Source organism: Camelus dromedarius, chromosome 1, assembly GCF_036321535.1.
Source record: "Camelus dromedarius isolate mCamDro1 chromosome 1, mCamDro1.pat, whole genome shotgun sequence".
Taxonomy (NCBI): domain Eukaryota; kingdom Metazoa; phylum Chordata; class Mammalia; order Artiodactyla; family Camelidae; genus Camelus; species Camelus dromedarius.
Window position 1 is genome coordinate 9,843,772 of NC_087436.1, and position 26,297 is coordinate 9,870,068.

The 26,297-nt window shown below is 39.4% G+C and overlaps 1 protein-coding gene across 1 annotated transcript in view; it reads right to left on the reverse strand.

Moving 5' to 3' along the window:
* NAF1 (nuclear assembly factor 1 ribonucleoprotein) overlaps positions 1–25,968 on the reverse strand; it is a 33,885-nt gene extending 7,917 nt beyond the window's left edge. The window contains exons 1-5 of the mRNA XM_031464003.2: positions 25,572–25,968; positions 22,995–23,160; positions 8,926–9,019; positions 5,805–5,887; positions 1,952–2,112 (exon numbers count right to left, since the gene is read on the reverse strand). Coding sequence (XP_031319863.2) covers positions 1,952–2,112; positions 5,805–5,887; positions 8,926–9,019; positions 22,995–23,160; positions 25,572–25,837 — 770 coding nt within the window. The 5' untranslated portion in view covers positions 25,838–25,968. The remainder of the gene's footprint in view (positions 1–1,951; positions 2,113–5,804; positions 5,888–8,925; positions 9,020–22,994; positions 23,161–25,571) is intronic.
* Between the last annotated feature and the right edge of the window lie 329 nt (positions 25,969–26,297).

The window sequence follows — 26,297 nt, forward strand, 5'->3', positions numbered from 1 at the left end:
TATCGCCCAGCACCCAGACATTTAACACAGCTCCAGTACTCCCTTTTCTACAGGTGTTTTCTCACAGCCTGCAGTGCCCTTCGCCTTTTAAAGACATAAATGAGAAAAGTTCCCCAACTAGCGCATTACCACAGAAAAGCAAATCTACTAAAGATGAAGTGACATTTCAAGCAGCATCTTTAACAAGAGGGTAAGTTCATGGGAAGCTACGACTAAAACAGCCTTACTGGAGGCAGGTAAGCTGGAGAGAAGCTAAACTTCTCACCTCAAAGGCAGAGGAATCCCCACGACCAGCAATGACAGTGCCTGCTAGAGCAGAGGCAGTCTTGGCCGGTGGGGCTTCTGCAGGGGGGGGCCCCAACTGCTCAATTCTTTAGTTTCTTGTTATTTCTTTCTAGGACAAAATTCTTGTTCTAACAAATTAAGAACAAAGACTGCTTCTGTTGTTTAAAATCTATCTAAAAACATCTTCAAAAAACCTTTCAATCTATCTGCTTTAAGCAAAAATGTTTTATCTGTTGAAAGCTAAGTATATGGCATATCCAGACCAACATCTGAACTTTAAAAACAGAATGAAATGCTAATGCTATTTAAGGCATGATTTTATAACATAGTAAAATCTTCATGAACTTTATGGTCTACTGAATTCACCTTTCTTGTCAAAGGTTGTTTAGAAAAATTAACCCTATGTGGTCTGAAGAACACCTTAAGCCAAATGTTCCTTCAGAAAAGATGAAGTATGTGGATTCTTAAACATGAACTTAATCAATTATCAGGAACAAAATGTTCATCTCATTTCAGAGATTATTTGTACACCTAAAACTCAGGCTGGATTTAATATGTAAGTGGTAGACCTTTCCACTCCCCTACCCTCCGCACCCCCCCTCCCAGTCTGGGACTAGTACGTAGGACTAGCAGCACAGCGACTACTCACTGCCTGGAGCTCCCCTCCAGCTCCTGCAAGAACCACGCCCCTCGTGCTTCACCTGTATTTCAAGTTTCCAAAGGACAGAGAGCTAGACCTCAAACGGACCTGGGTGTCAAACTGAGTACAAAGCCTTTTGGGATTTAAGATCTTTCTTCCTTCCCCCAACCTTTAGAGGCCTTTCCCTCCACCCTAATTGGACAGTATTCGTATTGGCTCATGCTCATTACATCTTTCCACAGCACTCAACTTATGCTTATAGAAACAGCTATTCTACTTGAATCCGTAGGCCACTGGTCTGTATAAAAATTAACTGATATAAACAGCTCTACAGCTAACACCTCGCTACACAACTGACACCTAGAAAATATACAATTAACCAGTGGGAGCATAAGTATGCAGAAATGTTACCAGCCACGTGCCACGGGCATTATTCAGCACATTTACAGACAGAATGGAGCGCACTGGTTTGTTGGTTAAGTCAACTTTGTTAATGACGGCTTGATACACAACTTTCCAGGAACACATTTTAGTTCTCTCTTCTGTAAGTTTATAATTTATAAGCAACTTGAAATTTATTCATCATCTTTTTTCTTCTTGAGAATTATAAAGTTTTATTAAATAGTTAATCTTATGAATATAATCTTGAATATAATTTTTATTTAAACTGGAAAAGCTTTTTTTAAAAACTTAATAATAATTATAATACTAATACTGAGTAGCATGGATATATGAAAGAAAGTATATAATGGAAAAAAACAATAAATTAGAATTCAAAAAACTTTTATGGCCCAAATGTGCTTTTATTAGTAGACTGTGTCATTCTGGGCAAAAGATATAAATGATCTCTACCATTTATAAAGCTGGTTAAAAATTACAGCTTTCAGAGATGTTATCAGGAAAATAAACGAACTCTTTGGGAAGACAGGTGCCATCTAACTATAAAAAACTACATCACTGAGAATTGTTTCTAAAATACAAGCACTAGATAAGCAAAGAACTTACATGCCAGTAACGTATACTTACTGCTTAAGTTTTTCTGTGAATATATACTGGGTGAAGTCTTTCATGGATGGAGCAAAATACATAGTGTCCTTTATTTTAATACCTTTACTCTCAATGTGCTCTGAAGAATTAAACCGTAATACATAAAATGGATGTGCAACAGGTCCAAATATCTCAAATATCTACAAAATAGAAAAAATACAAAGATCTCCTTTTGCATGTAAAATAATGACTTCAAAAGTTAGCAACATTTTTTTAAAACCTGGTGTTTTAATAAGGCAATTTTGTCATTATCAGACCTTCTCAAAGGTCTGGTTTATTTATATTTAAGTCATTTCTGCACACTCATAAAGCCTTCATAGTGTGATAATTAAAGCATTAGCTTATTCCAGATTTCCTTTCTATGGATCTAAAATAATTATAATATATAAAATAAAGTAACTAGAACAAGTTTGTTTCTCACTAAATTTAAATCATTTTGGTGGTACCAACTAGATGCAAACAATGAATTTTTGTTTTTATTATTATTCATTTAAGTTGTAAGGTATAAACAAAAGAATTACAGTTAACTTTTGAGAAATAAATTGTTGTCATTTTAAATCTTATGAAAAACTTTTACCTTCTGCTTTGATACGTATTCGATCACCTCTGCTGTTTCCAGAGGGGTTAACATTTTTATAAAACTAAACCACAACGTTCTCTAATTCAAAAAGTAGTAGAGTAGATTTTAACCTGAAGTCGTTTATTTCTCAAAAATCAAAGATGCCATGTAGCCTTTACCTTTTAAGTAAAGCAACTACTTTTAGGAGAGACATATTATTTTATTTCTGAAAATGTTTATAAATGATGAGAGGAAGCCTCTTGACTTCAAATTCTTCTCAATATAAATGCCTGAGTTTTTAAAAACAATGTTTCTGATAATAAATGTGTGTGTATTATAGAGACTAGATCATGACCAGCATCAGCAAAGGTTTCTCCAGCCTTTTTCCTGTTAATGATGTTTTCCCCTTTGACACTACAGCACAGATTTGTGTACCGCTCCCTTTTAAAACCTAAAGATGCTATAAGTTTTTCCATGTTGTATATATTCTTCATAAGCATAATTTCTGTGGCTATTTAACACTCTTTTATAGATCTAGCACAATTTATTTAACTTGTCTTACACTGTAGGACATTTGGGCAGCTTCTAATTTGTTCAATAAAAGAACTGGTGCCACAACGAACACCTTTGTATGTAACTCTCTGTACTCCAGATTTCCTGAGAACTGATTTGTAAGGGGCGGAATTACTGGAGCCACAAGTATGATTATCATTAAAACTCTTGATGTAAATTGCTAAATAAGTCTCCAAATAACCTGGACCCATTTAAACCAATCACAATCAAAGTGCCTGTTTCACTACGCCCTACGTTGCTGATTTTTGATACTAAAGGTTCTCATTTATTACAAAGTAAAACAAGAACAAGAAAAACAAAGCCTGCTCAAATGCTCAAAACTACATGCAAAGCAGATGACCAAGAAGTTCATGTTTATATGGATATAATAATAGGTGACATAGGTTGGTCACTTTTTAAAAATTCTCTAATATTGAAGAATTCAACATTAAAAGTGGAATTTCATTCACTATTTATCAGCAGAACAAATCGTTATTAGGATTAAAGTGCAAAAGGGAGAAATTCACATCTGAGGTTGCCCTCCTTAATCAGCGGGAGAGGGGAAGGAAGTTGGAGGGAAAAAATCAGACAGACCACCTAGGTCATGAATGCCATTCCGTTCCTTTTTAGCACTGTGATTTTTGAGTACATGGGATAATTCTACTTCCTTACAAAGTTTCAGTGAATTTAAAGAGATACACGAAATATTTATCACTGTGGCTGATTACTGTTACTACTGAAGAGGAGAGGAAAAAGGGAGGCTGTACAAAGCTTTAACACTGAAAGCAAAACTAATCTGGTGCCCAGATAAAATATGCGAAACATCTAAGAGAGATTCCATTTCATTTCCTGATCACTGGTTTGTTTAACTAACGCTCTCAACCCTTCACACCCCACCATTATCTTGGAGAATTATTTGAAGGTGCTTAGATTTATAATCAGACATTCTTGAAAGACTTCTTGAATTTACAAAACTTTCTAAGTAAAATTTAGAGACAGATCTAATTTTTCCCTCTAGACTTATGCCACATTGCTGAAGTTAGAGCTGTAAAATGTTACATTTGGATCTGACTCCTTCTAAACTCAAATGACAGAAGGGCTGAGTATTAATATTATTAGTCACAATTATAGGACTGAAAATCCAGATGTCCTGGGGGGGGGGGGGTCCTAAGAAATGTAAGTTTTGAGGGGTTTTTTTTTTTTTGAGGTTTTTAAAATTAGTGAGGTGTTCTGAAATTAAAATTAAAATTGCCTAAGCCAGCTATTAGAGAGAGACAAAGGAACTGTCATGAAAATCGTAAATAAAACGAGTCATGGGAACAATCAGTTTCAAGTCATGGTTAAGCCCCCAGAAAGTCTCTAAGCCCCTCCTTACAAAGGCACCGGCAGTGAACTGTTTGTTCTTATTCCAGAGCCTCTTCCTCTGAACCAGCATACTGAGACCCCTATGTGAACCAAAGTCTAGGGAGACAATACAGCACCATCCTTCCGGCATTAAAAAGTCGTTCGTCTCTTCACAAACTTTCTCAAGAATTGCCAAAAAACACTCACACTAGACTCCAATGAATTCTGCTGCTGCTGACTGCTCTGCAATCCTGAGACTCATTTCTCTTTGGTAAATTAGCCTGTCAACCTGGAACGTAGGTAGTGCAGGGTGGCAGGACCCCTGATAAAAACCTGATCCCTTTCCGATCTGTGTCAGGATGGAATGGCAGGAAAAGGCAGAGAAAAGGGAACATTATGGGAGTCGATGCAATAATAAAGTTTAATGTATAAGCTTTTTTTTGTTTAAACACAGATTAATTGTATCTCTTAGAACAAAAGAAGCAGCCAACTGTTGCTTATCTGGGAAAAACGAAATCCCAGAAAGTTGCTTCTCCAAAGACAGCAGCTGGTTTCTGACTTGTTTTCAACTCAGTACCTGTTTACTTAGCAGGTGTAATGTAGAAAGGACTGCAATGCACACAGTGGGGAATCCTGAGGTGAAGAAAACTCCATCCCCGCTGCCAAAAAAAGAACACTTGGCTGGTATTCAGCCTTGATCTTGGAAAGTTTTATGTCCTTGGCTGACGACTCAGAATTGTGTACTTGGGGGGTAAGAGGTGGGGTCTTCCTTCCCTACTAAGGGTGGACAAGCGGCACGCAGGGCTGTTCCACTAGGAGGGCGCTGGAAGGGACCAACCCTACGATGGGGACTAAAGGACACAGCTCCCCGGAATGTGCTCACGGTGACACTTAACTGCTGTCACTGAAATTGCTCTCTACTTGAAAAAGACCCCACTCTCAGCCTCCGCCTGAGGAAGCCACAAGTCTAAAAAGTTTTGAGAGCCTCTACTCGAAGGGACTCACAAACCAAAGAAGTTTATGAACTATTACATGGTGGAAAGTCTCCCGCACTCAACTGAGTATCCGGAGGGAAGGGAACTGTGCCTTTTTCAGCACATAGACCCACTACCTGGCAAAGTACATGACAAACATCAGGAAAAAATTCTACACATGTGTATTTAGTAACTCAAGCAGCAAAGAATAACAAGCAGTATTAAACCAATTTGCAGACAGACATGAAGTATTGAAGAAAATGAGGAATGTATTAAAATATGAGAGCTCTAGACCTCTCATGTACTAAAATTAATAAACTTTTTAAGACAGTGAGTCAGAAAAACCAATCCACAAAGAAACAGAATAATTCGTAGAATTTGAATTTTTTTTTTTTTTACAAACCTTTCCTGCTGCCTGTCGATCACTTTTAAAAATTACCGTCTCCTCGTTAACTGGAGGAATGTTAGTCACAGATTCAATTATTACTGAAAAATGAAACAAAACAAATTATTTAAAGATTTAATCAGAAGATAATATAGAATTTAAATGAGAATATAGGCTTTAATCCCAATATAATTTAAAATGAAATTTAAGGAGGGAAATATATCTCAGTAACTTACTTGTGGATAAACAAAGCCCATTTATGACCAGGTAGCACAGGGAAATAAATTCTACATATTTTTATTTAACACAAGAGTTATCATTCTAAGAAAAAACATTAAAGTATAAAGTGTCACAGAAAACTGAAATAACCACCAAGGGGACGGGGGGGTGCGAAGGGACAGACTGGGATTTCAAAATTTGTGGATACTGACCGGCATATGCAGAATAGATAAACAAGATTATACTGTATAGCACAGGGAAATATATACAAGATCTTGTGGTAGCTCACAGCAAAAAAAATGTGACAATGAATATATGTATGTTCATGTATAACTGAAAAATTGTGCTCTACACTGGAATTTGACACAACATTGTAACATGACTATAACTCAATAAAAAAAAAGTCAAAAAAAAAAAAAGAACCAATTAAGGAATCAGCGAGGTCAAGCTGTGTACATTTTCTCAAGCAATGTTTAGCCAAAAATGAATAATCACATTTAGTCACTTAACTCCTGCTTTAGAAGAAATTAGTCTTCTTTCTCACTCTAGAAATTCTCTCCTACAAAGCACTAATTACTTACTGATACATGAAAAAGTTAGAGACTTCACAAAAGCACTTTCTTCTGAACAGATGAAGTAAGAATGAGAGAGATTCCAGTAATTTTTATCATTTCTCTTCTCAAAAGGCAAAAGCATTCTCCCACTGGTCTAGCATAACCTCCAATTCCTGTAAGTGCCACAAATGTCAAACAACCAGTCTATTACAGCAAAGACACACACACACACACACACACACACACACACACACACACACACACACACACACACACACACACACAGGTTCTTTGGAAATTAAAGCCACAAACAAGAATACACTGTCACATTACACAGATAATGCTATGGCCACTTGGAAAATGAAACATATTAGTTCAGATTATTACAATTCATTCAAAGATTTTCAACCGTATCCCAAGTAATTTCAAGAGTTAGCACTTCTCAGTTCTGAACATACATGTAAGTAACAGATCATAGGTCACCCATTTCTGTGTTAGATCTGCTTCTGGAAGAAAGATAATGTCAGGGGCTGACAGTGACAGTGAGCACTAACAGAATTCATTCTCCATCTTCTCTCCTCCCTAACCCGCTTCTCAGAGTCAAGTTACACGAGAATTAAAAATCACCTAATCCAAACCCTCAGTTCATAGAAAGATAAGAAACTAGGATTCAAGAGAGTAACATGACCACATGGCCAAATCCAGACAGCTATCACCACCACCTCATGTACTACTATATTTTCCTTTTTTGTAATTTGGTCCAAATAATGTTATACACTTTTAAGCTTTCAAAACAGTGTGCAACAAGCACGCACAGCAGGAGCATGTGCTCATGTTGATGCATTAAGCTTTGTTCCCACCAGGCTGAGAATTCCGTTATTCTGTTAGGATGTGTTATTAGTCAAAACAGCTTCTTTGAAAAGCATTACTCCATGTGTATCATACAATTCAGTTTTCTCCCTTGAGAATAAACATTATGACCTAAATTTTTTCTACACACATCAAGTCCAATAAATGCTTGACTCACACTATGAAATCACAGAACTGCCTGACTTACTTATGCATATTATTAAATACTGTAAGGTAATTCAAAAACTAGTAAATGTAATGACTTGAGTATCATAGAAAGATTTTTAATCGCTATGTTAAAATAATTTTTATAAAATTGTTTCACTTTAACTGGAATTTTCATTAATAAACTGCAAAATTATGTAAGAATTCTTTTTTTAAAATACTGATATGGATACTGAGAAAAAGGCCAAAAGACAAAATTCCATTTCTACCACTGACTCATTATACAACTGATCACAAGAGCAAATGGCCTGAATTCTTCTATGTTCTTTAAGTCATAAACTAAGGAAACTGGTGGACAATTTAGGTCTTTTTGCCAGCTCAAAATCCTATGACTTTGTCAACTATGAGTCCTATTTTTTGGTGTATCTTACTGGAGAGTTAAAAATGGTAGCGACATTAATTTCAAGGCTTCTCATATACCTACCTCACATCTTGGGACTAAAAGAAATCTGTAATTTCTAGTTCTCAGGCAGTCCAGTGGGTTCATATTTCACACCATTAATATCGGTGTTAAACCACAGAACTTTCTAATTTACATATTTATAAGATAAAATCAAAGACAGCCGGCAGATTAACACCCCCTTCCCCAGGACCCTTTTGCTACAAAAACAAGATACCACACCCGAATCCCTGAGCCTGCGACTGTCACCTTCCATGAAAGAGACTCTGCAGATGTGACTAAGGCTAAGGACCTTGACAGGGGGAGATTACCCCAGATTATGAGGGTAAATCCAATCCAAGGAGTCCTTAAAGGCAGAGAATCCTTCCAGGCTGTGGTCAGAGAGACGTGCCAATGGAAGAAGGTGTGAGAGAAGCTACATCATGGGCCCCAAGAGTGAAGGAAGGGGCCGCGAGCATGTGGCAGCCTCCAGAAACTGGAAAAGGTCAGGAGACGGATGCTCCTCTGGTACCTCCAGAAAGGACCCAGCCCCAGCGGCTCCCTTGTGTCAGCCAGTGGGACCCACATCACGTTTCTGCCCACAGAACTGTAAGGGAATAAATCTGTGCTGTTTTAAGCCACTAAATTTGTAGTCATTTAATAGCAATAGAAAACAAATATACCAAATCAAAGAAATTCTGTCAGCAAGAGCACACTTCAAATTTTTATAAAAGACAATGTATTTATGTATTACTTGTATAAATAAAAATTGAATTTATCTGTTCAAACTTAATGACTATAAAATGAAGTATTATTACACATTTCAGAGAAAATTCTAGTCATAAAGCCTTTGATTTATTAGCACATGCTTGGATATAAACGACAATTTTTATTAAGAAAAATATTTACACACCTAATTGTTCGATAATACTTGACACCATCCCAAGAGGCTTTATTTCAATATCTTCGGGCAGAAGAATAGTGAGTTCTTCAACAGAAGGTAGCTCCTATAATATAAAAAAGCATTAATCTTCCTCCAGCTTCAACAACATTTTTAAAAAAAGGAGTCTGCATTTAGAGTGCTATACTCATTTCTGAAGATACATTAAGTATTTATATCATCTCTGTGATGTTTCCTTTTTAGTGTCTGAGCATTTCTCCCACCTTCAACGTCTCCCCACCTAAGTGACTGAAAAGATCCAGTGTCTACAGCGTAATCTGTAAGAACACAGACCTGAATACCATTTGAGATTTTTCCAATTATACTTAAATACAAGACACCTCCCCTCCCAAAAAAGGTACTGTTAAGGAATCCAAAGTCAAGAAAAGAGACAATTCACAGAATAACTCCCAGAGACATTCCATCTGAAGAGAAATAATTCTACTGGCCACGCCAACGTCTCCACAGACGGAGAGCCCTCGTAGCTGTTTTAATGTGGTTAATTGATTTGACAGTGATTAACCAGCTGAACAGAGAAGCAGCTAACTTTTCTGGGGCTGTGTGAAAAAAGACATGAATTTCTGGCCTCGTCAAGAAAAAAATGCAGAATTCCTGGAAACAGAAGGCAAGTTCCAGTCAGGAAAAGCTGTGAAGCTGTTGCCTGATTATCCCGCCTCTCCAGGTTAAAAACCAAATTTCTTTACAGCTAAAGACTTCTCTTTTCTGACCCAGCTGCTAACTGTATCTCAGTTGCTATAGAAACTAAATATTTCAGTAGAGATGAAGTCGGAGAGAAATCTAAGAATAAAACAGACCCTAGGCTTTAAATTAAATAAACAGAGCTTTCTAATCCTCATCTTGGCCAAATGATCACAATGGATTCTTGGAAGGAAGTTCTTCCTTTAAGAAGGGCTTGAAAGTGCAAAGATCCTGTTAATGACACGTTAAGGTTAGTTTGGTAGAAGAAAGACAACTTTTGGAGAAATGTTGGACGACAGGAAAACCTAAATTATACAGTACATTGAAGATAAGCATTTTCCTCTATGGGAACTCAAACCAAGGGGTTTTTATTTATATATTTAATTGAAGCATAGTTGATGTACAATGTTGCATTAGTTTCTGTACAGCAAAATGATTCAGTTTTTTATATATAAAAATATATATATATACACACACATGCATATATATATGTATTCTTTGTCATGTATTTTTTTCATTATCACTTAACCAGAGTTAAAGCATAGCTTTCTTCTGGGGACGCTACTTTCAGATGAAGGGCTAGTAATGAAGAGCCACACTAAGGGTCTCAACCAACGCAATGCAGAAGACTTACCTCTGGGTGGTTAGTCTGGCCTGTGTTGAAGGAAATGATTATATTTTATATGTCAGACTTTCTCTGGGTACTTTTAGGGATAAGACCATCACTTGTCATTTTATCATATTAAATATGGAAAGCCTTTTCTTGGCAAGACCATGGTTTGAAAGAATAGAATAAACTGGTACATGTGACATGGAACAGCTTTGTTTAAGAAGGTCTTCCCCGGGGAAGGCCCTTGCCCTGTTAAATATAAGCCTGGAGAACAATAACGCCAGGGGCTGCAGACAGGAGGAGGCTTTCGTGACACGTTAGAGGGCAACTGTGGTATCACTCTGGCTCTGGGAGCGGCACCTCTTAGAAGCAGCCAACTGCATCTTCCAATGCAGCAGTTCAGTGATGAAACCTACCCCACCGCCTCACCAAACCACAGCAAGGACTAGAGCAGACTTTCCTTACTTTTGGACTGTAATAAAGCCCACTGATTACATCAAGTCGGGAGTATGTAGGTAGAAGAAAGGAAGAAAAGCGGAACTGCTGTTAGACCTTTCAGGAAACCCTCTGAACTGGGTAGGAGGGCAGACACATGTCGTTAACACTCAGGACACAAAATCAGTGTTATTCTCAAACAAATAAATGCTATTAGACCACAAAGCGGAAGGCTCCTTGTTTTGTATTTTCTATTAGGAGCAATAAAGGCCCACGCAATGTAATTATGTTTCGGTACAAATCTAAACTCTGACACTGTTTTGATCTTTTTTAATTTTAAGTATGAAAATTATTCATGTTCCTGGGGTTTCTTTTTTTTGTTTGTTTTTTTTAAAGGAAACACTCAAGTAGTACAGAAGGGTATGGAGCAAAAAGCAGAAATCCCCCTAGCTTATTTCTCTCAACCTTCCAATTCCTCTCCATAGACAGCTGGTAAGTCCTTCAAATACACTTACTAGGCAGATGCAAACTTTACATTTCTATCTTTGAAAGGTTCTGCTCAAATAAAATACCCACATTATAATGTAAGTAAGCCTTTTTATCATATCTTGCACATCTTTCTACACTAAAACATAAATATCTAATTTTATTTAAACACTCTTATGATGTTGCACTGTATAGATGTACGAAACTCAGTACACCAGTCACTTGACATTTATCTGCAGCTTTAATAAAATGATTACACGATACAATGAACATTCTATTACATATATCTTTGTGTAACTCCTATGATAAATGCTTCTAAGCAGAATTGCTAAATTCAAAGCTATGAACATTTTTAATTTTGACAAGACACTAAATTTCTTTTTGAAAAGGTCACGTCAATTCACACTTTCATGAACGAGAGGTTTTCCTACATCCTTGCATTCACTGAGAAGCAAACTAGATCTCTGCCAGTCTGATGGGTCTAAAATGGTATCTTGCTTGAATTTCAATTTCATCATTTAATCAGGAAGACATGTTTCCTGGCTATCTGAATGTGTTTATGAATTGTTTGTATATTTTATACCTTTTTTGGGGAGAAAGGTTTATCTTCATTAATTTGAACGTCTGCCCTGTATCAAATATGCAGCAAATATCCACTCCCTTACCTCCCACCGTGTTTTTTAGCATTGAAGTTGTTTAACGAACTCTGGCATCTGACACCAAATACACCAATCTTTTCCTTTTTTCAATTTTGAGACTTGTGTCACATTTATAAAGACCTTCCCTATGCCAAGATCACTTTTAAAATTCAACATTTTCATTGCTTTTCTGGTTTCATTTCTTAAATTTGCATATTTGATCCACTTGTCATTTTATTTTTATAATAAAAACAAGACAGATTGATTTTATCTTTATCCAAATTACTAGCCAGTTACATCCTCATGTTGTAGAATAATAATCTATCTTTACCCTACTGATTTGAAAAATAAATTTGAACATAAATTAGATGTACTTATATATCGGGTTTTTAACTAAAATTTCTATTTGGTTCTACTGATCTCTTTCAGTATCAGTGCTCAACTCTGCCTTTCATGTTTAATTCTGGGGAATAAGGTCTAGTTCCCCTAACCACTCCATCAGTATTTTCCTCTTAGAATCTTCCCAGCTACTCTGACACGATTTTCTTACTAAACTTTAAAACCATTCCATCATTACTGTCCTCAATGTTGATTAAATCACACGTAATTAGTTACAGTTGACCTCTTATGAATCCTACATAGTCCTTAGGCTTATCTGAAGCCATTTTGTATCTTATTTGCTATTATGAATTCCTACTTATTTAGTATCTTTTACTGCTACTATAAACAGGTTCTTTATAGGATATTGTTTGAACACAAGAAAGCATCATGCTTAAACTTATGTCTAGTGATTTTCCTGTATATTCACTATATTTAACCCTATTTTCAAAAAAAATAAGTCCTTCCCCTTTTCATTATTAGTACATCACATTTTTCACTTTTCAAATGACTCTGGTTGGTACGACCAGAATATCAAGTATCAAGCAATTGTGATGTTCGTGAGCATGTCTGACACTTTATTAGGTATGTTTCAAATGTCACACATAATCACGCATTTTTTTTTGAAGTATAGCTAATTTACAATGTTGTGTTAGTTTCTGGTGTACAGCAAAGTGATTCAGTTATACATACATACTTTTTCATATATATGGCTCATTACAAGATACTGAATATAGTTCCCTGTGCCGTACAGTGGGTCTTTGTTGCTTATCAATTTTATATATAGTAATGTGTATCTCTTAATCACACACTCCTAAATTATCCCTCCTCCTGCTTCCCCTTTGGCAATCATTAGTTTGTTCTCTATGTCTGTGAGTCGGTTTCTGTTCTGTAAATAAGTTCACTTGTATCAGTTTTTTTTTAGATTCCATGTATAAGTGATATCATATATATGTCTTTCTCTGACTTACTTCACTTAGTATGATAATCCGTAGGTCCATCCATGTTGCTGCAAATGGCATTATTTTATTCCCTTCTATGGCTGAGTAGTATTCCATTGCACAAATATATCACATCTTCTTTATCCATTCATCTGTCAATGAGCATTTAGGTTGTTTCCATGTCTTGCCTACTGTAAACAGTGCTGGTATGAACACTGGGGTGCAAGTACCTTTTCGAATTAGTTTTCTCCAGATATATGCCCAGAAGTAGGATTGCAGGATCATACAGTAAGTCTAATTTTAGTTTTTTAAGAAACTTCCATACTGTTTTCCATAGTGGCTGCACCAATTTACATTCCCACCAACAGGGCAGGAGGTTCCCTTTTCTCCACATCCTTCCAGCATCTACTATTTGTGGACTTCTTAATGATGACTATTCTGACTGGTGTGAAGTGATACCTCATTGTAGTTTTGATTTGCAGTTCTTTAATAATTAGCAATGTTGAGGATCTTTTCATGTGCTTATTGGCCATCTGTGTGTCTTCTATGGAGAAATGTCTAGGTCTTCTGGTCATTTCTTGATTGGGTTGTTTGTTTTTCATTACTGAGTTGTATGAGCTGTTTGTGTATTTTGGAAATGATCCCTTGTCAGTCACATCACTTGTAAATATATTCTCTCGCTTCATAGGCTGTCTTTTTGTTTTGTTGATGGTTTACCTTTTGCTGTGCAAAAAGCTTAGAAGTCTCATTAGGTCTCATTTGCTTATTTTTGCTTTTATTATTGCTTTGGGAGCATAACTGAGTAAATCATTTTGATTAAATCCAATCAAAAAATTTAATGAGGTTAAGAAAAGTAGCTACCTATTCCTATTTGTATGTGTCTTTTATTAATAACAGAAATGACTGTTAAACTTTACCAAATGCCTTTTCTCTCTCATCATTTTTTGAGATCACAGTAACATAATTTATTGTAAGTTGAGCAGGTCCAACTACAGGGCCTGATGGAGGCCTGATACCCTGCTCTAAGGACGTCGGTGAGACCTCCAGCAGGAGGAAGACAAGGAAACATAAAACCAGTATCTGTAGTGAGGCAGGGACTCACCTGTGATTAAAACACAGTCCAGCAGGCTCCCTTACTTCTTGTTACTAGCCTGTTTCCAACCTATTACTAACAGAATGAAAAGTTCTGCCTACAAATGGGGAAGATCTCTAATCTTATGTAGAATCAAACTTAGAACACAGACACCATACAGAGCTCTAATTCCAGTTCAGTGACCCCCATAATCTGTTAACACGGGAATATATCCACAGCCTTCTGCAATTCCTAAAAAGGGTCAATGAGGGCATTAACATAGCTTCTTGATGGTAACAGACTCTATCTAAAAAAGTGATGTGCATGAAGTCTCCATCCCAAATACTCTGCAGAACACAAAAGGGGTATAAAGAACTAAATAATGTACACAAATCTTTTAAGAGATGAGTGAAATCAGCCTAGTACAATTTCATGTTGAGATCAGTAAGTGAAACCAGCCGTGTATAATTCCAGGGTAAGAGTCTGTTTTGGATTGTGCGTTTGAAAATCCAGTTAAGTCGAGCAGTATATTCACTTTGGAAATGGTAGACATTTGGGGACTGAATCAAGGGAGAAAAGATACATTTGTTCCTTTTAAACGACCACACTAGGAGACAAGAAGGAAAAGGGGGGCTAAAATCTCCTGAACCCCTACAACAATTCACCCATGGATGTGCGTCCCATGAAGATTTCTGGGTACTCTGAAGAGGCAGAACTTTAGAAAGTTCAAAGAGAAAGTTCCCTGGACTGCATGTCAGACCAGGCAATATAAGATCTTGCCCCGATATCAAGATATCCAAGTTACCTGATCTCCCCCACCGTTCATCTAAAGAACTATCCCGCCACCAGGCCCAGTCACTCCCTAACAATTATCCTGTGGTTCTGCTTTCTTGTAAATACATTACTGTCCAACATACTGATTCTTTACTTGCCCAAAGTCTATTTCCCTAACTAGATAATAAATCTGACAGTAACTAGGACCTGGTCTGCCTTGCTCGTGTATAGACCAGAACAACCAGAGCAATGACTAGCATATAGTAGGTGCTCAGTATACACTTATGAAATGAACTGACTTTTCTCATCAGTCCACACTAAACAAAAATCTCAGAAGAGGTCAGAGTCTTTCTCAGTCAGAGCAAAAAATCAGATAATGAAAATTTAATTCTTCAAATTCAAAAGAGAATCCTCAAGGAATGAATAAGACCTCAACCCAATCTTCTCAAAAAGAAAGTAAAAAAGGGAGGCCTCCAATTAAGCTTCAACGCCCGGGATGGATGCAGATGTCTCAGATTTGCCGCAGCAAACACTGCTGCGATGATTAGATTAACACTGCCCCCCCCCCCAACACAGCAGCTGTCCCTGCTAAGATAATGAATAAATCTGCTCAGAATCATAATCCCCTTCGAGGAACAAAAATCAATCACTTTGCTTTTCCATAAGTGAGAAAGGACATGTGTGACAGAAACGAGGAGAAACATACAGACACACTCCAGTAACGACAAGAAAGGAAGCAGAACACATATTAAAGGACGCTACCGCCTTGACAGTGCACACAGGATAAAAAGAATCAGAAGTAAGAGGCATACTGATAAACCAAAAAAAATGAAGGTAGAGGTGATGAGGGAAATCTGGGCCAGTCTTCATCATATAAACAAAACCAAGTGTAAGGAAAACAAAAGACAAGACTACTTACAGTAGCTGAGGAAGATTAAAGTGCAGGCCTGACTTACCCTAAAACCCTCAAGGCAAGATGAATGAGAGGGTAAGAAAGACTCCCTCTATTCTGCTTATCCAATAAAGACAAGAATAATTTGGTCATTTAAATTTAATTAAGTAAAATTAAATTAAATTTTAAATGCAGTCTTCAGTACCACTGGCCACATTTCAAGTACTCAATACAGTATGAAGACAGCATCAATACAGGACATTTCCATCACTGCAGAAGATCACCTGCACAGCACTGTTTCACGTTCTCATACAGCCAAAGAGCCCTCTATTACAAAATATATATCTATACACAGGAGTAAGAGGATCAATCTGCTTTTGGCCATTAATGCAAGGATAATTTTTAAGACCACATTATAACAGCATGCACCATGTTACTGTTAATCAGGAAGTTCAACTGACCACATTCCCACATTGCTAAGCAGCACTCCCAATAACTAAATAAAGAGCTGACTGGAATCTCCCTGGTGCTAGTTCTGAATACGTGCCTCCCTACTCACTACCTCAGGCAAGTCTCTTTCTTTCTGGGTCTCAGTTTTCTCATCTGTAAGTAGTGAGAAACTAAGCAAAAGAAGTTCTGAGTAATTCATACATGTGATTAATGATACAATTTTAGAAAGACATTTAACAGCATGTAACCAAAATGACAGCACATTAATACAGAAATTACATATGAGACATGAACAAGCTACTCTGATTCTGGAGAAGAGATTCTTACAGCTATGGTGATAAACAAATGCAAGGTCTCAACCACACTTCTGAAATAGCTGACGAAGACCAACGACTGTCTGTTCTAAGAACAGTACTACATTCTGATTCTCCGACATGTGTGTGGCCAATACAGCCGCTCGGTGAAACAAAATATCCCAATGAGTAGCACATAACATTAAAAATCCACCCTCTTAAAAATTAAATGGTAGACACTTTAGTCAAAAATGGGTGTCTAAGAATTCCAGCCCCAAAACGGAAGAAGCTAGTGGGTCAAAAGCGGCCCTCTGAGAAGAGGTTCATACGCTACAGTGGCCTTGACTTTCCTACCTCTATGAAGGCCCGTCACTGGGGAAGGAAAAAAAAATCAGTAACTGATGATCTTCTGAGGCAAAATTATCTAAAGAACCTCGATCTAGGTTTTCACTCACAAATACAGAAGGCGGGAAAGGACTCAAACATTCCAAAAGGCAACAGATCTTTTTGGTGCTAGTTTGGGGAGGATTTCATAAAGTGAGGAAAGTGGAATGGAACTACTGGACCACTTTCTCATATTACCCAGGAAGGGAGGACATGCATGTGGCAGCCAGTTACCTGATGCTACTGGGTGAGCCTTCACTTTTCAGATATGGTTGGAAAGTAGGATCCAATCCCTGCAGGACTGAGTGCCATGACTGGGAACTTTTTTTTTCCTACAGCTGGTAAAACATATTGGAAAAAAGAATGGATTAGGTCCGTACACTGTGTGTCAACTCTGACTGCACAGAACACTTAGTCGATTTCATCAGCTCCTCCAAGGGAAGAGCTTTTACAACATTCCGTGGAACTCAGCCATTTCTTTGGCTGTCACCAGCAAGCATCAACTGCTCTTATTACTAATAACCCTATCACACATGGCACTGAATTTAGATTCACACTAGCCCATTAAATATTTTCAACCTAAAAACTAAAGTCAAAACTTCTTTGAAGTCTGTTTAAAATAAAATACATGTTCTCATTCCATTTTTCTCTAAAATTACTGTCACAAAAACAAAGTTCCTAAGAATATCTTCAAAAGTTGACTGGCATAAATATAAAAGTAAAATAAAATCATAAACCATCTCAATAAGAAAAAACCCTCAATGATGAATATAATCCTAAACATTATCTTTTATGTTAACTGAGGAGTCCATATTTTACCAAATCAGGCTTTATTATATACCACGAAGATGAAAGCACTGCCAAATAACTGTAAAACTAATAAATGCCATCAATTAATAGTCCCAATTTTTCATAAGCATTGAAAGGTTAGTAAGTGCCCATTTTAGAACTGTTGGCAATAATTGTACGGATGATGAATGAATGAAGAAAGAAACATTCCCTGAGACCCTAGAGCGTAGCTGACACTGGGAACACAACTCTCCTGCAGCAGGCTTGGTCCTTTAATTGGGAAGAGTTCAGTCTTTCCACGCAGATCCTATCCACCCTTATTCTGAGGTCAGGCTGTGATGCGGTCGCTGACCACTGCCGTCCGAGTTACCTTCCCCTCCTTCCGCTCAGCCCTCAGGCTGCTTGCGCCCGGTACCGGTCCGTCATCACCTCCCTGGTGGTGCCCTGCTTTCAGCGAAGTGTGTATGCTCGCTCTCCAACTGGATCCTTCTCTACGGACCTTTGTCTTTATCCCCTAAAGCAATCACAGCTCACCAAAATCAACTGGGAACTAATAAATGGAACATTTCTATGTAATAACGATCACATACGTGTATATACACAGGACACATACGGACACTCTACTGAATAAAACAGTATTCAGGATTATTTGTGTGTGAAATAAACTTTATTGAAATAACTTTGTACAGTGAAGCCAAAATTGTTACTTTTAGAAAAATCTGAACAGTCTTAAAAAAGCACCAAGTATTAATGAAAAATTTTCTTTTAATTATATAAGCCATTTCTTAAATATCAGGCATTTTGAGAATAATGTTAATAAGTGTCATCAGTATTGTAAGATACAATGTATTAATTCCAAATATACTTGAGTCATAAAAAGCTGAAGTTGAATAAGGCTCACATTTAGGACAAAACTTATAAAACCAAGTTAGGCCCTAAAAACAACACATTCTATCAACAATTATTAAGAACAAGGTGCAAAACAATTCCAAGATGGTGGGAAACCAAAAGGTTGTGAAATAATCCACTGTAACTTCAGACCACTTGAGGTGACCCCAGTATTTCCACATCCTCACGTTAGGCTGTTTCATGATATGGGCCTGCACTGCCAGAATCAGAAAGAGAAAATGTGTACTCAACCTAACTACAACTACCAAAAGTGTCAACCTAATTATATTGCATTAGTTTTACAACATAACATACTCAGTCTCTAAATTATGATGGTCAATTTACCAAGAACTGCCTACAAGCATTAAGGTTTTTTCTTGGTCATACTATATTATGTGTAAAAATAATATAATTTCTCTGTTGCAGTATTATCCATGTTTTATTCCCATAAGCACTATAATCATAATTTTTAAATATGTACAAATTTCAGGCTTTCAGAAGAAAAAACAATAGGCAATAATTTATACAGTTCATTTCTGGTTAAGACTTCGAAATGTCACAATCCCGTAAATGTTTTTAGGATTCTACATTTTAATTACATCTGATTTATCTGAATGAGGAGTTGAGGGCATAAATTGCTGAGAAAACTTTTCAGAAAGCACCTAATTTTCCAATTCGCTAAAACCCTGAATAACCCCATGTGGTGTAACGTGGTTCCAAAGCTGTAACGTGCACGCTGCTTGTTTACTGTCTAGGTCACACATAAACCTTCTCAGTATTAAAGGGTCTATGTTCAGAAGAGTGATTCCACTTGGTTAACTTTAACGTCATGCATTACATCACTGTGACACTGAGAAAAGAGCCATTAGTACCACGCTCCTTCTCAACACCTCTATGGCTGACCAATGCCTCTGTTTTCCTCCTTCTCCCATCAAGTTATCACCACATCCTGTCATGCCAAGGGACTGAACAATCTCGAGAGTCCTTCACTGTAGCTCCCATCTGCCTACAGTTAAAGAGCTGTATGTTAGTAGTTAAATCTCTAGGATCTAACTTGCCAACAATGGAAAAGATAGAAAAAGCTGGACCCAGGGAGGTGACATTCTTGCCTGACAAACAGACTGAATGGAGGTAAAACTTAGGCTCAGCATGTCTGAATGACATAGGAAACAGCCTAGGATACGAGACACTTTAAAAAGAGGCAGGACATAGAACTCGGTTAAACTGGGCATGCCTACATTTTAAAGATCTCCAAGACCCAGCACAAACTCAGAATCTGGTACTAACTGTTTGGCCCATTTTAATTTCTGTATACCTTTTAGCAAAGACAACAGTGTATTTCACTGATCTTCAGGCTTTCATTAGGAAATTAAGTAACTACCTAGCGCAAACAACTCCCCTGCACAAGCCCTGCTGCCTAAGACGACACGTCCCGGCAGACCTGACCCAACAGCACACTCGATACTGCCAGAGCCAGCTGTAACAAAAGAGGGGACACTTCCCAGAAGAGAGGACTGTCATCTTCTGGGGGGAAAAAAAAAAAAAAAAAAACCACAACCCTAAGCTAAGTAACAGGACTGTGCCAAAAGTCGGTGAAGAAATATGGTACTAGTGGCCAGTTCACGGAGGAGTTGAAAGTAGAAGGTACCAATTCTGAGCCAGGGACAAGAAATCCATGTATAAGCTAGAACTAAAAAGATGAATCTACAGGTAGACACAGGAAGTCAGCCAGTAAAGAAAGAACACAGCGACACTCAGAACTATGAGATTGCCCACGAAGTGGAGAAAAGCAACAGCGTGGCCATCCTCACCAGCCCCCTGTGGCTTTCCCAGGCAGGCAAGCTCACAGTGAATCCCCTTCTCTTGACGGCATCCGAGTCTCTGCTGCAGCCAAGAGTCCATTAAGTCACACGTAGTTACTGCTGCTAAGCAGCTCGAAAGGCTAACTCGTGTCACTGACTGAACAGCATCCCCTTCTGAAATGTTTTCGGCCTCCCTTTCCGTGACAGAGAACCCACTCCCTGTGGTTGTACGAGGTGGATACCACCCACCCAAACCCCATCCCCTTCAAAATACACTCTCGAGTGTCCCTTCTGTCACTGGGATCTTACACACTTGCCCACATGCTGTCTCAAGCATACACTTTCTTACACACTCTCCACACCATCAGGAGTGACTACGTAATTCAGGTCCAGGCGACCGAAACACCCACTTCACTAGCCTCCGTCACATGTTCAGGCCTGCATCCCAGGTGCCCAGTCAACCAGGGAAAGTTCACTCCATGACTTTCATACAGGAGAATCAGTGGCCAGACCACTAGCCCCATGGAAAAGCACCTACTGAACGACAGAGAGCAGAATCCTGAATATTCTGAGAACTTGCCGCCACACCGTCACTGGCCCTATTCAGGGCCAAGTCGTTCTCTTCCCCTGAACTTCAGAGCTCAAGTCCTGAAGGAGTCCCCACACTCTTCCAGAGCCCTAGGTCACAGGGCAGCCCAGGAAGCTCACTCCGCCACTTCTCTCTAGCAGCAGAGTGTTCTGAAGTCTACAATCTCCTAGTACGTTTACTTCCTAATCATAAAAATATAAAGTAAACAGCCAGTTAAGAATCCAAAACTTAACAATAAAGAAGATTACTGCCTCTTCCACCCTTCCCAAAGATCCTTCGGAACTGGCACAGAAAGGAACATGCCAGCCCACTCTCCCGAGTTTTAAAAGCTAACATACTTCCCAGCAAAACTGAGATTTTCTGATACGAGCCTAGCATACAGCCACACAATTCAGTAGCACTTCCAGCAATTAACTGTACTTGTCTCTGCTGTATTTACTGCCTGTCTCTCTGCAGTAGCTACTATGAGAGCAGAAGCTGGAGGGGTCTTGTTCGTAACACCTGGCACATGGCAGGTGTAACAGCAGTTTAAAAATGAGTGTATATAGGATGCCCAGCCACTCACTCATGCACAACCACGTATAACTGCTGACTGAGAACCCGTTACCTGTAAAACACTGTGCTGGGCATGGGAGCCACAAAGATCAGGCATGAACTCAGTCCTCAAGAACATGCCTCCTGGCCTCTTTGTGGACAGGGATCCTTTCTGATGAAAATATGGGCACTCTAGCCAGAAAAATACTGAGGTAAATTGACTAAGACTTTGCATTAAATTTTAAGGGATTCCTGAGTGAAGAAGTCCAGATCTAGCAAGATAAGAAAAATCAAACACACACACGTGTCCTTTATTTATTGATTTTCATACTCTAAGAAAGAACTTAAGTCAAAAGGTGATCAAGATAAGTGAAAAGACCAATCTCCCAATACTTTCAGAAAACAGCCCTAAGCTGGGCAAGCCTTTGTGTAAAAAGACCACTGAGAGTTCAGCGTCCACAGTACGAGAGCACACATCACTGATGAAGCCGCATACAAATCCCAGGGCTCGCAATACAGGAGGCATAAGTAAGATAAGGAATTTCTTATTACGAGAGAAAAAGCAGTAATACTGATGGGACACAGTCATGAAAAAGTACCTGAACGCCTCTAGGCTTTAATTTTCTTTTTGAAATCATGCTTTACTATTACTTCACTGACCTAAGTGTTATATAATTGTAATTAGTGATCATTAAACTCTTGAAAAGCATTCATAACTAAGTGCACGTGGGAGTGGTGAGAATAAACAGGCGGCAATACAGCCTACGCTGTGAAATTCTGAGAAGCCTTCCTCTTGGATCATAAAGTTTCAAGCAGACTACCAAAACCTCCTAGGAACAGCTTACTTAAAAGGAACAGCTTATTTAAGAGGAAATACCACATAAGAGTTTACTTTATTAAAAAAACCCTACAAAACGCCAGTAAATACTATTCCACAATAAACAAGTTTTCTCCAACTGTAATCATAAAAATGCTCCAAAAACTTCAAGTAACAGAAATCCTCAAAAGTGCAACTGATCTAATTTCACTATTTCTCTAAACACAATCAATTAATAATTTCAGTTGCTAGTGAGCAAACTTTTCTGACTTGTGAACAACAATAAAAAGAGTTGTAATCTTCACAATCTTTAGGGAAGGTAAAAAATGAAAAGCAGCAAGCTCAACTGGACACCCAGCACAATTATCAACTGTCAGAGTTAGAAGCAATCTGAGAAAGTATTCAGATCAATCCTCTCTTAAGAAGGAAAGCCAGGACGTGGCAAAAGTATGACCAATAAGAATGGTCTTCAAATTCAGAGAGAAGATATAGACCAAATGAGATCAGTAACAGTACCATAATACAGTTCAGGACATGTAAGTTAAGTTCAGTAACAAATCTAAGTACTTACACTAAGAAGTAACTCATCTTTTGTTTTAAGAGGAAAGTTCTTATTTTCCTTCTCAACTTGAAAATCATCTTCTCCATCTGACAGCACTGGAGGAAGTGATACACGAGAAGATGATGAGGATGACGAGGAGGAAGAGGAGGAGCTTGAACTATCGGAATCTGTTTCACTGGAGAGAAGAAAAAGTTGAAAACAGTAAAAAAAAAAAAAAAAGCATTATTATGTTGGTATTATGTAACATTTTCCAGCTAGGAAATACCTACTTTACTAGACGTTTACAGTTGAAGCTAGCATTTCATAAACCCACTGATCACATTTTCAAAGCCCCTGCTATAAAAACCCTCTTATTACAAATGCCATACCTCTGTCTGCATATAATTGTGTGACAAACCACTGGCAGTATTCTGGGCAAGGAACCTATTAGTTACCAAGGACCAGATCACAATTAAGCCAAGGAAGTTTCTTCTCAGTCTTCAGATAATTTGGAAACTTCTTGAAGTTACCAATCATGCTGAATAATCTACTCTCTGAAAACTCCTTTGGCCCTTATCTCTCCTCTTGGTTTAAATTCTGTTTGCCGGTACCCTCTTCTACCCCCTTTATGCGCTGTTTCTAAGAGTTCTATCCTCATTTTCTCTTCTCTCTGGTACTCTTTCCTCGGATAATCTCATTCATTCCAATGAGTTCAATCGTTACTGATGTGCAGGTTAAGTCCAAAATCTTCAGCCGTGATATCCCTAAGCCCCACCCCTAATCTCTGGTGGCTAACTGGCAACTGCAGTATGAATAACCAACACACATCTCCTACTTACAACTGGTTAAACGGAAAAAAACAGTGCATCCTCCTAACTAAATCTGCTTCTCTCTTTGAACTTCTATTTTATTTCATTGTTTAGTCCTCAATCCAGTCAAAAGCCATAGGTATCTTGGAATCATCTCAAGCTATTGCATTCTTACAGCCAATGACAAAATTGGTAACATGACTTCATTCTACTGGAAAAATCTGAATACAGAGTGGGTATCAGGTGCTATTAAGGCATTAGGGTTCATTTTACTATGACTGATAATGACATGGTGGTTCTGTAAAAAGCATTTTATCAGAGATGCATAGTAAAGAACTCAAAGGTAAGGTGGCATGCTGTCTGAGATTTGTTTTAAGACTATCAGGTTAAAAAACAAGTTAGAAATGTATGATAAAACGAGACTAGCAAGATACTGGAAACTGTCAAGTTTGGTGATGAGTATATGTGCGTTCATTCTATTACTCTCTGTACTTCTTAGTACAGAGTTATACGGAGCTATATGAAATTTGAAAACGTCCACAATAAAATGTTAAAAGTTTTATCTGTAATCCGATGCTCCAATTTACATCTCCATATCAGAACTGTTCTCTGAACTCATTATCTTACCGCTTACCAGACACCTCCAATTTTGCTGTGAGAGAAATCTCAAATTAACTGTCCAAATTTAACATTCCTATAGGTCTACAGCCTCCATTCGAGGTAAACTACTCCTCATCTCAGTAAGCCGCGCCCCCACCCACCCAGCTGATGTCTCTTTGTCTAGGTCACGACCACATCTATCAGTGAGCATGACCAAGGAGACTTCAAATGATTTACTCCAGACACGGTCACATCCTCGCCAAATGCAACATTTTTCCAACCGCTTCCACACTAACCCCGGCCAACCTTGATTCACTGCTTCCGCTCTTCAACTCAGTTCAGCTCCATCTCTACAGAGCAAAACTTACGCTTAAAATTCTTCAAAAGTGTCTCTGGCACCACGGAATTAAAACCTTAACATGGCCAGGGGATCCTACTGGGCTGGGCTCTCCGATTACTTTCCCAGTGCTCTGCTGGTTCCTTCCTGATTTTCATCAACTCTTATTGATTGACTGACTGACTGATCGGTTTACTTTTATTTTCCGTTTCTCTCACTAGAATATAGAGCAGGGGTCGTGTCTACTTTGTTCATCGGTTCAGTATCGCACGACACACTCGAACACTTGTAGACAATGTTCAGCGTGGTTTAGCAACGTCACGCCTAAGTCCCCTCCCACCACAGGACTTTCCTATTGAAAAAACACTGCGGAGCGCGGAGAGCCTCCAGTAAAACCCACGCAGAACATACAATATAACAGTAAAAGGACACTGTTTCGCTAATTGCATGAACACTAGCTCACCACAGGGATTCTACGAATTAACGAAACTGCCAGGAGCCAATATGGAAACACAGAATCTAACCGAGGCTCCGTTTATCCGGTTCAAATCACAAGAGCACACACTCAGCTTGATGGGGAAAAGTCAGATCTGACACAAACTGTAAGATTTAACCACAAAAGGACAGCCGAGTTACGGGAATAATCCCAAACCCTCAGGTGCTCCGTGCTCTAACTGAAAGTGCACCACGTACACAGCACGCTCAGACCCCAGACTTACGGAGAAGGGGGCTGACGGTGGGGCTCGCGTCCCCAGCGCGATGAGCCGGGGCGGCGAGGAGCGCTGCCCCGGCCTCCCGCCCCCCTCCCTCCGGCCGTCTCGGCCCGGCCCTCTGCGCGCTCCCGGCCGCCAGGCGCCCGACCTGTCCGAGTCGGAGTCGGAGTCCGAGTCCGAATCCGAGTCCGACGTCTCCGGGCAGCTCCCTCCGGGAGGCGGCTCCGGGAGCGACTGTGGCGCGGGTTGAGGCGGCTGCTCCCCCGCAGGGTCCGGGCACCCCTCGTCCGCCCGCGGCGCAGCGACCGGAGCGGGGTCCGGAGCCGGCACGGCCAGACCCTGGGCCACCGCGACGCCGGCGCTCCCGAATTTCAGAGTCTGCAGCTGAGCGGCAGCGGCCTCCACCACCTCCATGGCGCCGCGCTCGGGGTCTCGGTGGGGAGATACAGCCCCTCCGCGGCGGGGGCGACGCGCCGGCCCGGTTCCCGCGCTCCTCAGGTAGCCACACGCGGAGCAGTCCGGAGACGCGCCCCCGCTGCGCACGCAGCGGCACTTCCGGGGAGCGCGTGACGTAACGCGACGCGCCGGCGTCCGTTCGGGCGGGGCGGAGGGGGCTGCCACAGGCCTTTGGGGCAGAGACCCCGCGGGGTCCTAAAGCCGCCGGTTTCGCTGCGTCCTGGGAACCGCTGCTCGTCCGCAAGGCCAGATGGCGAGGCTTTCCTTCTGCTGGATCTGGGCCATTTCCACTGAGACTGAGCTATGAAGAGGAAGATGGCAAGATAGGGGAGTGCACGGTTATGCGAGGCTCTGCACATCAGAAACTTGAGCCCGGGAACTACTTCTAGTAAACTTCATTTAGGTTAAGTGGATTTAC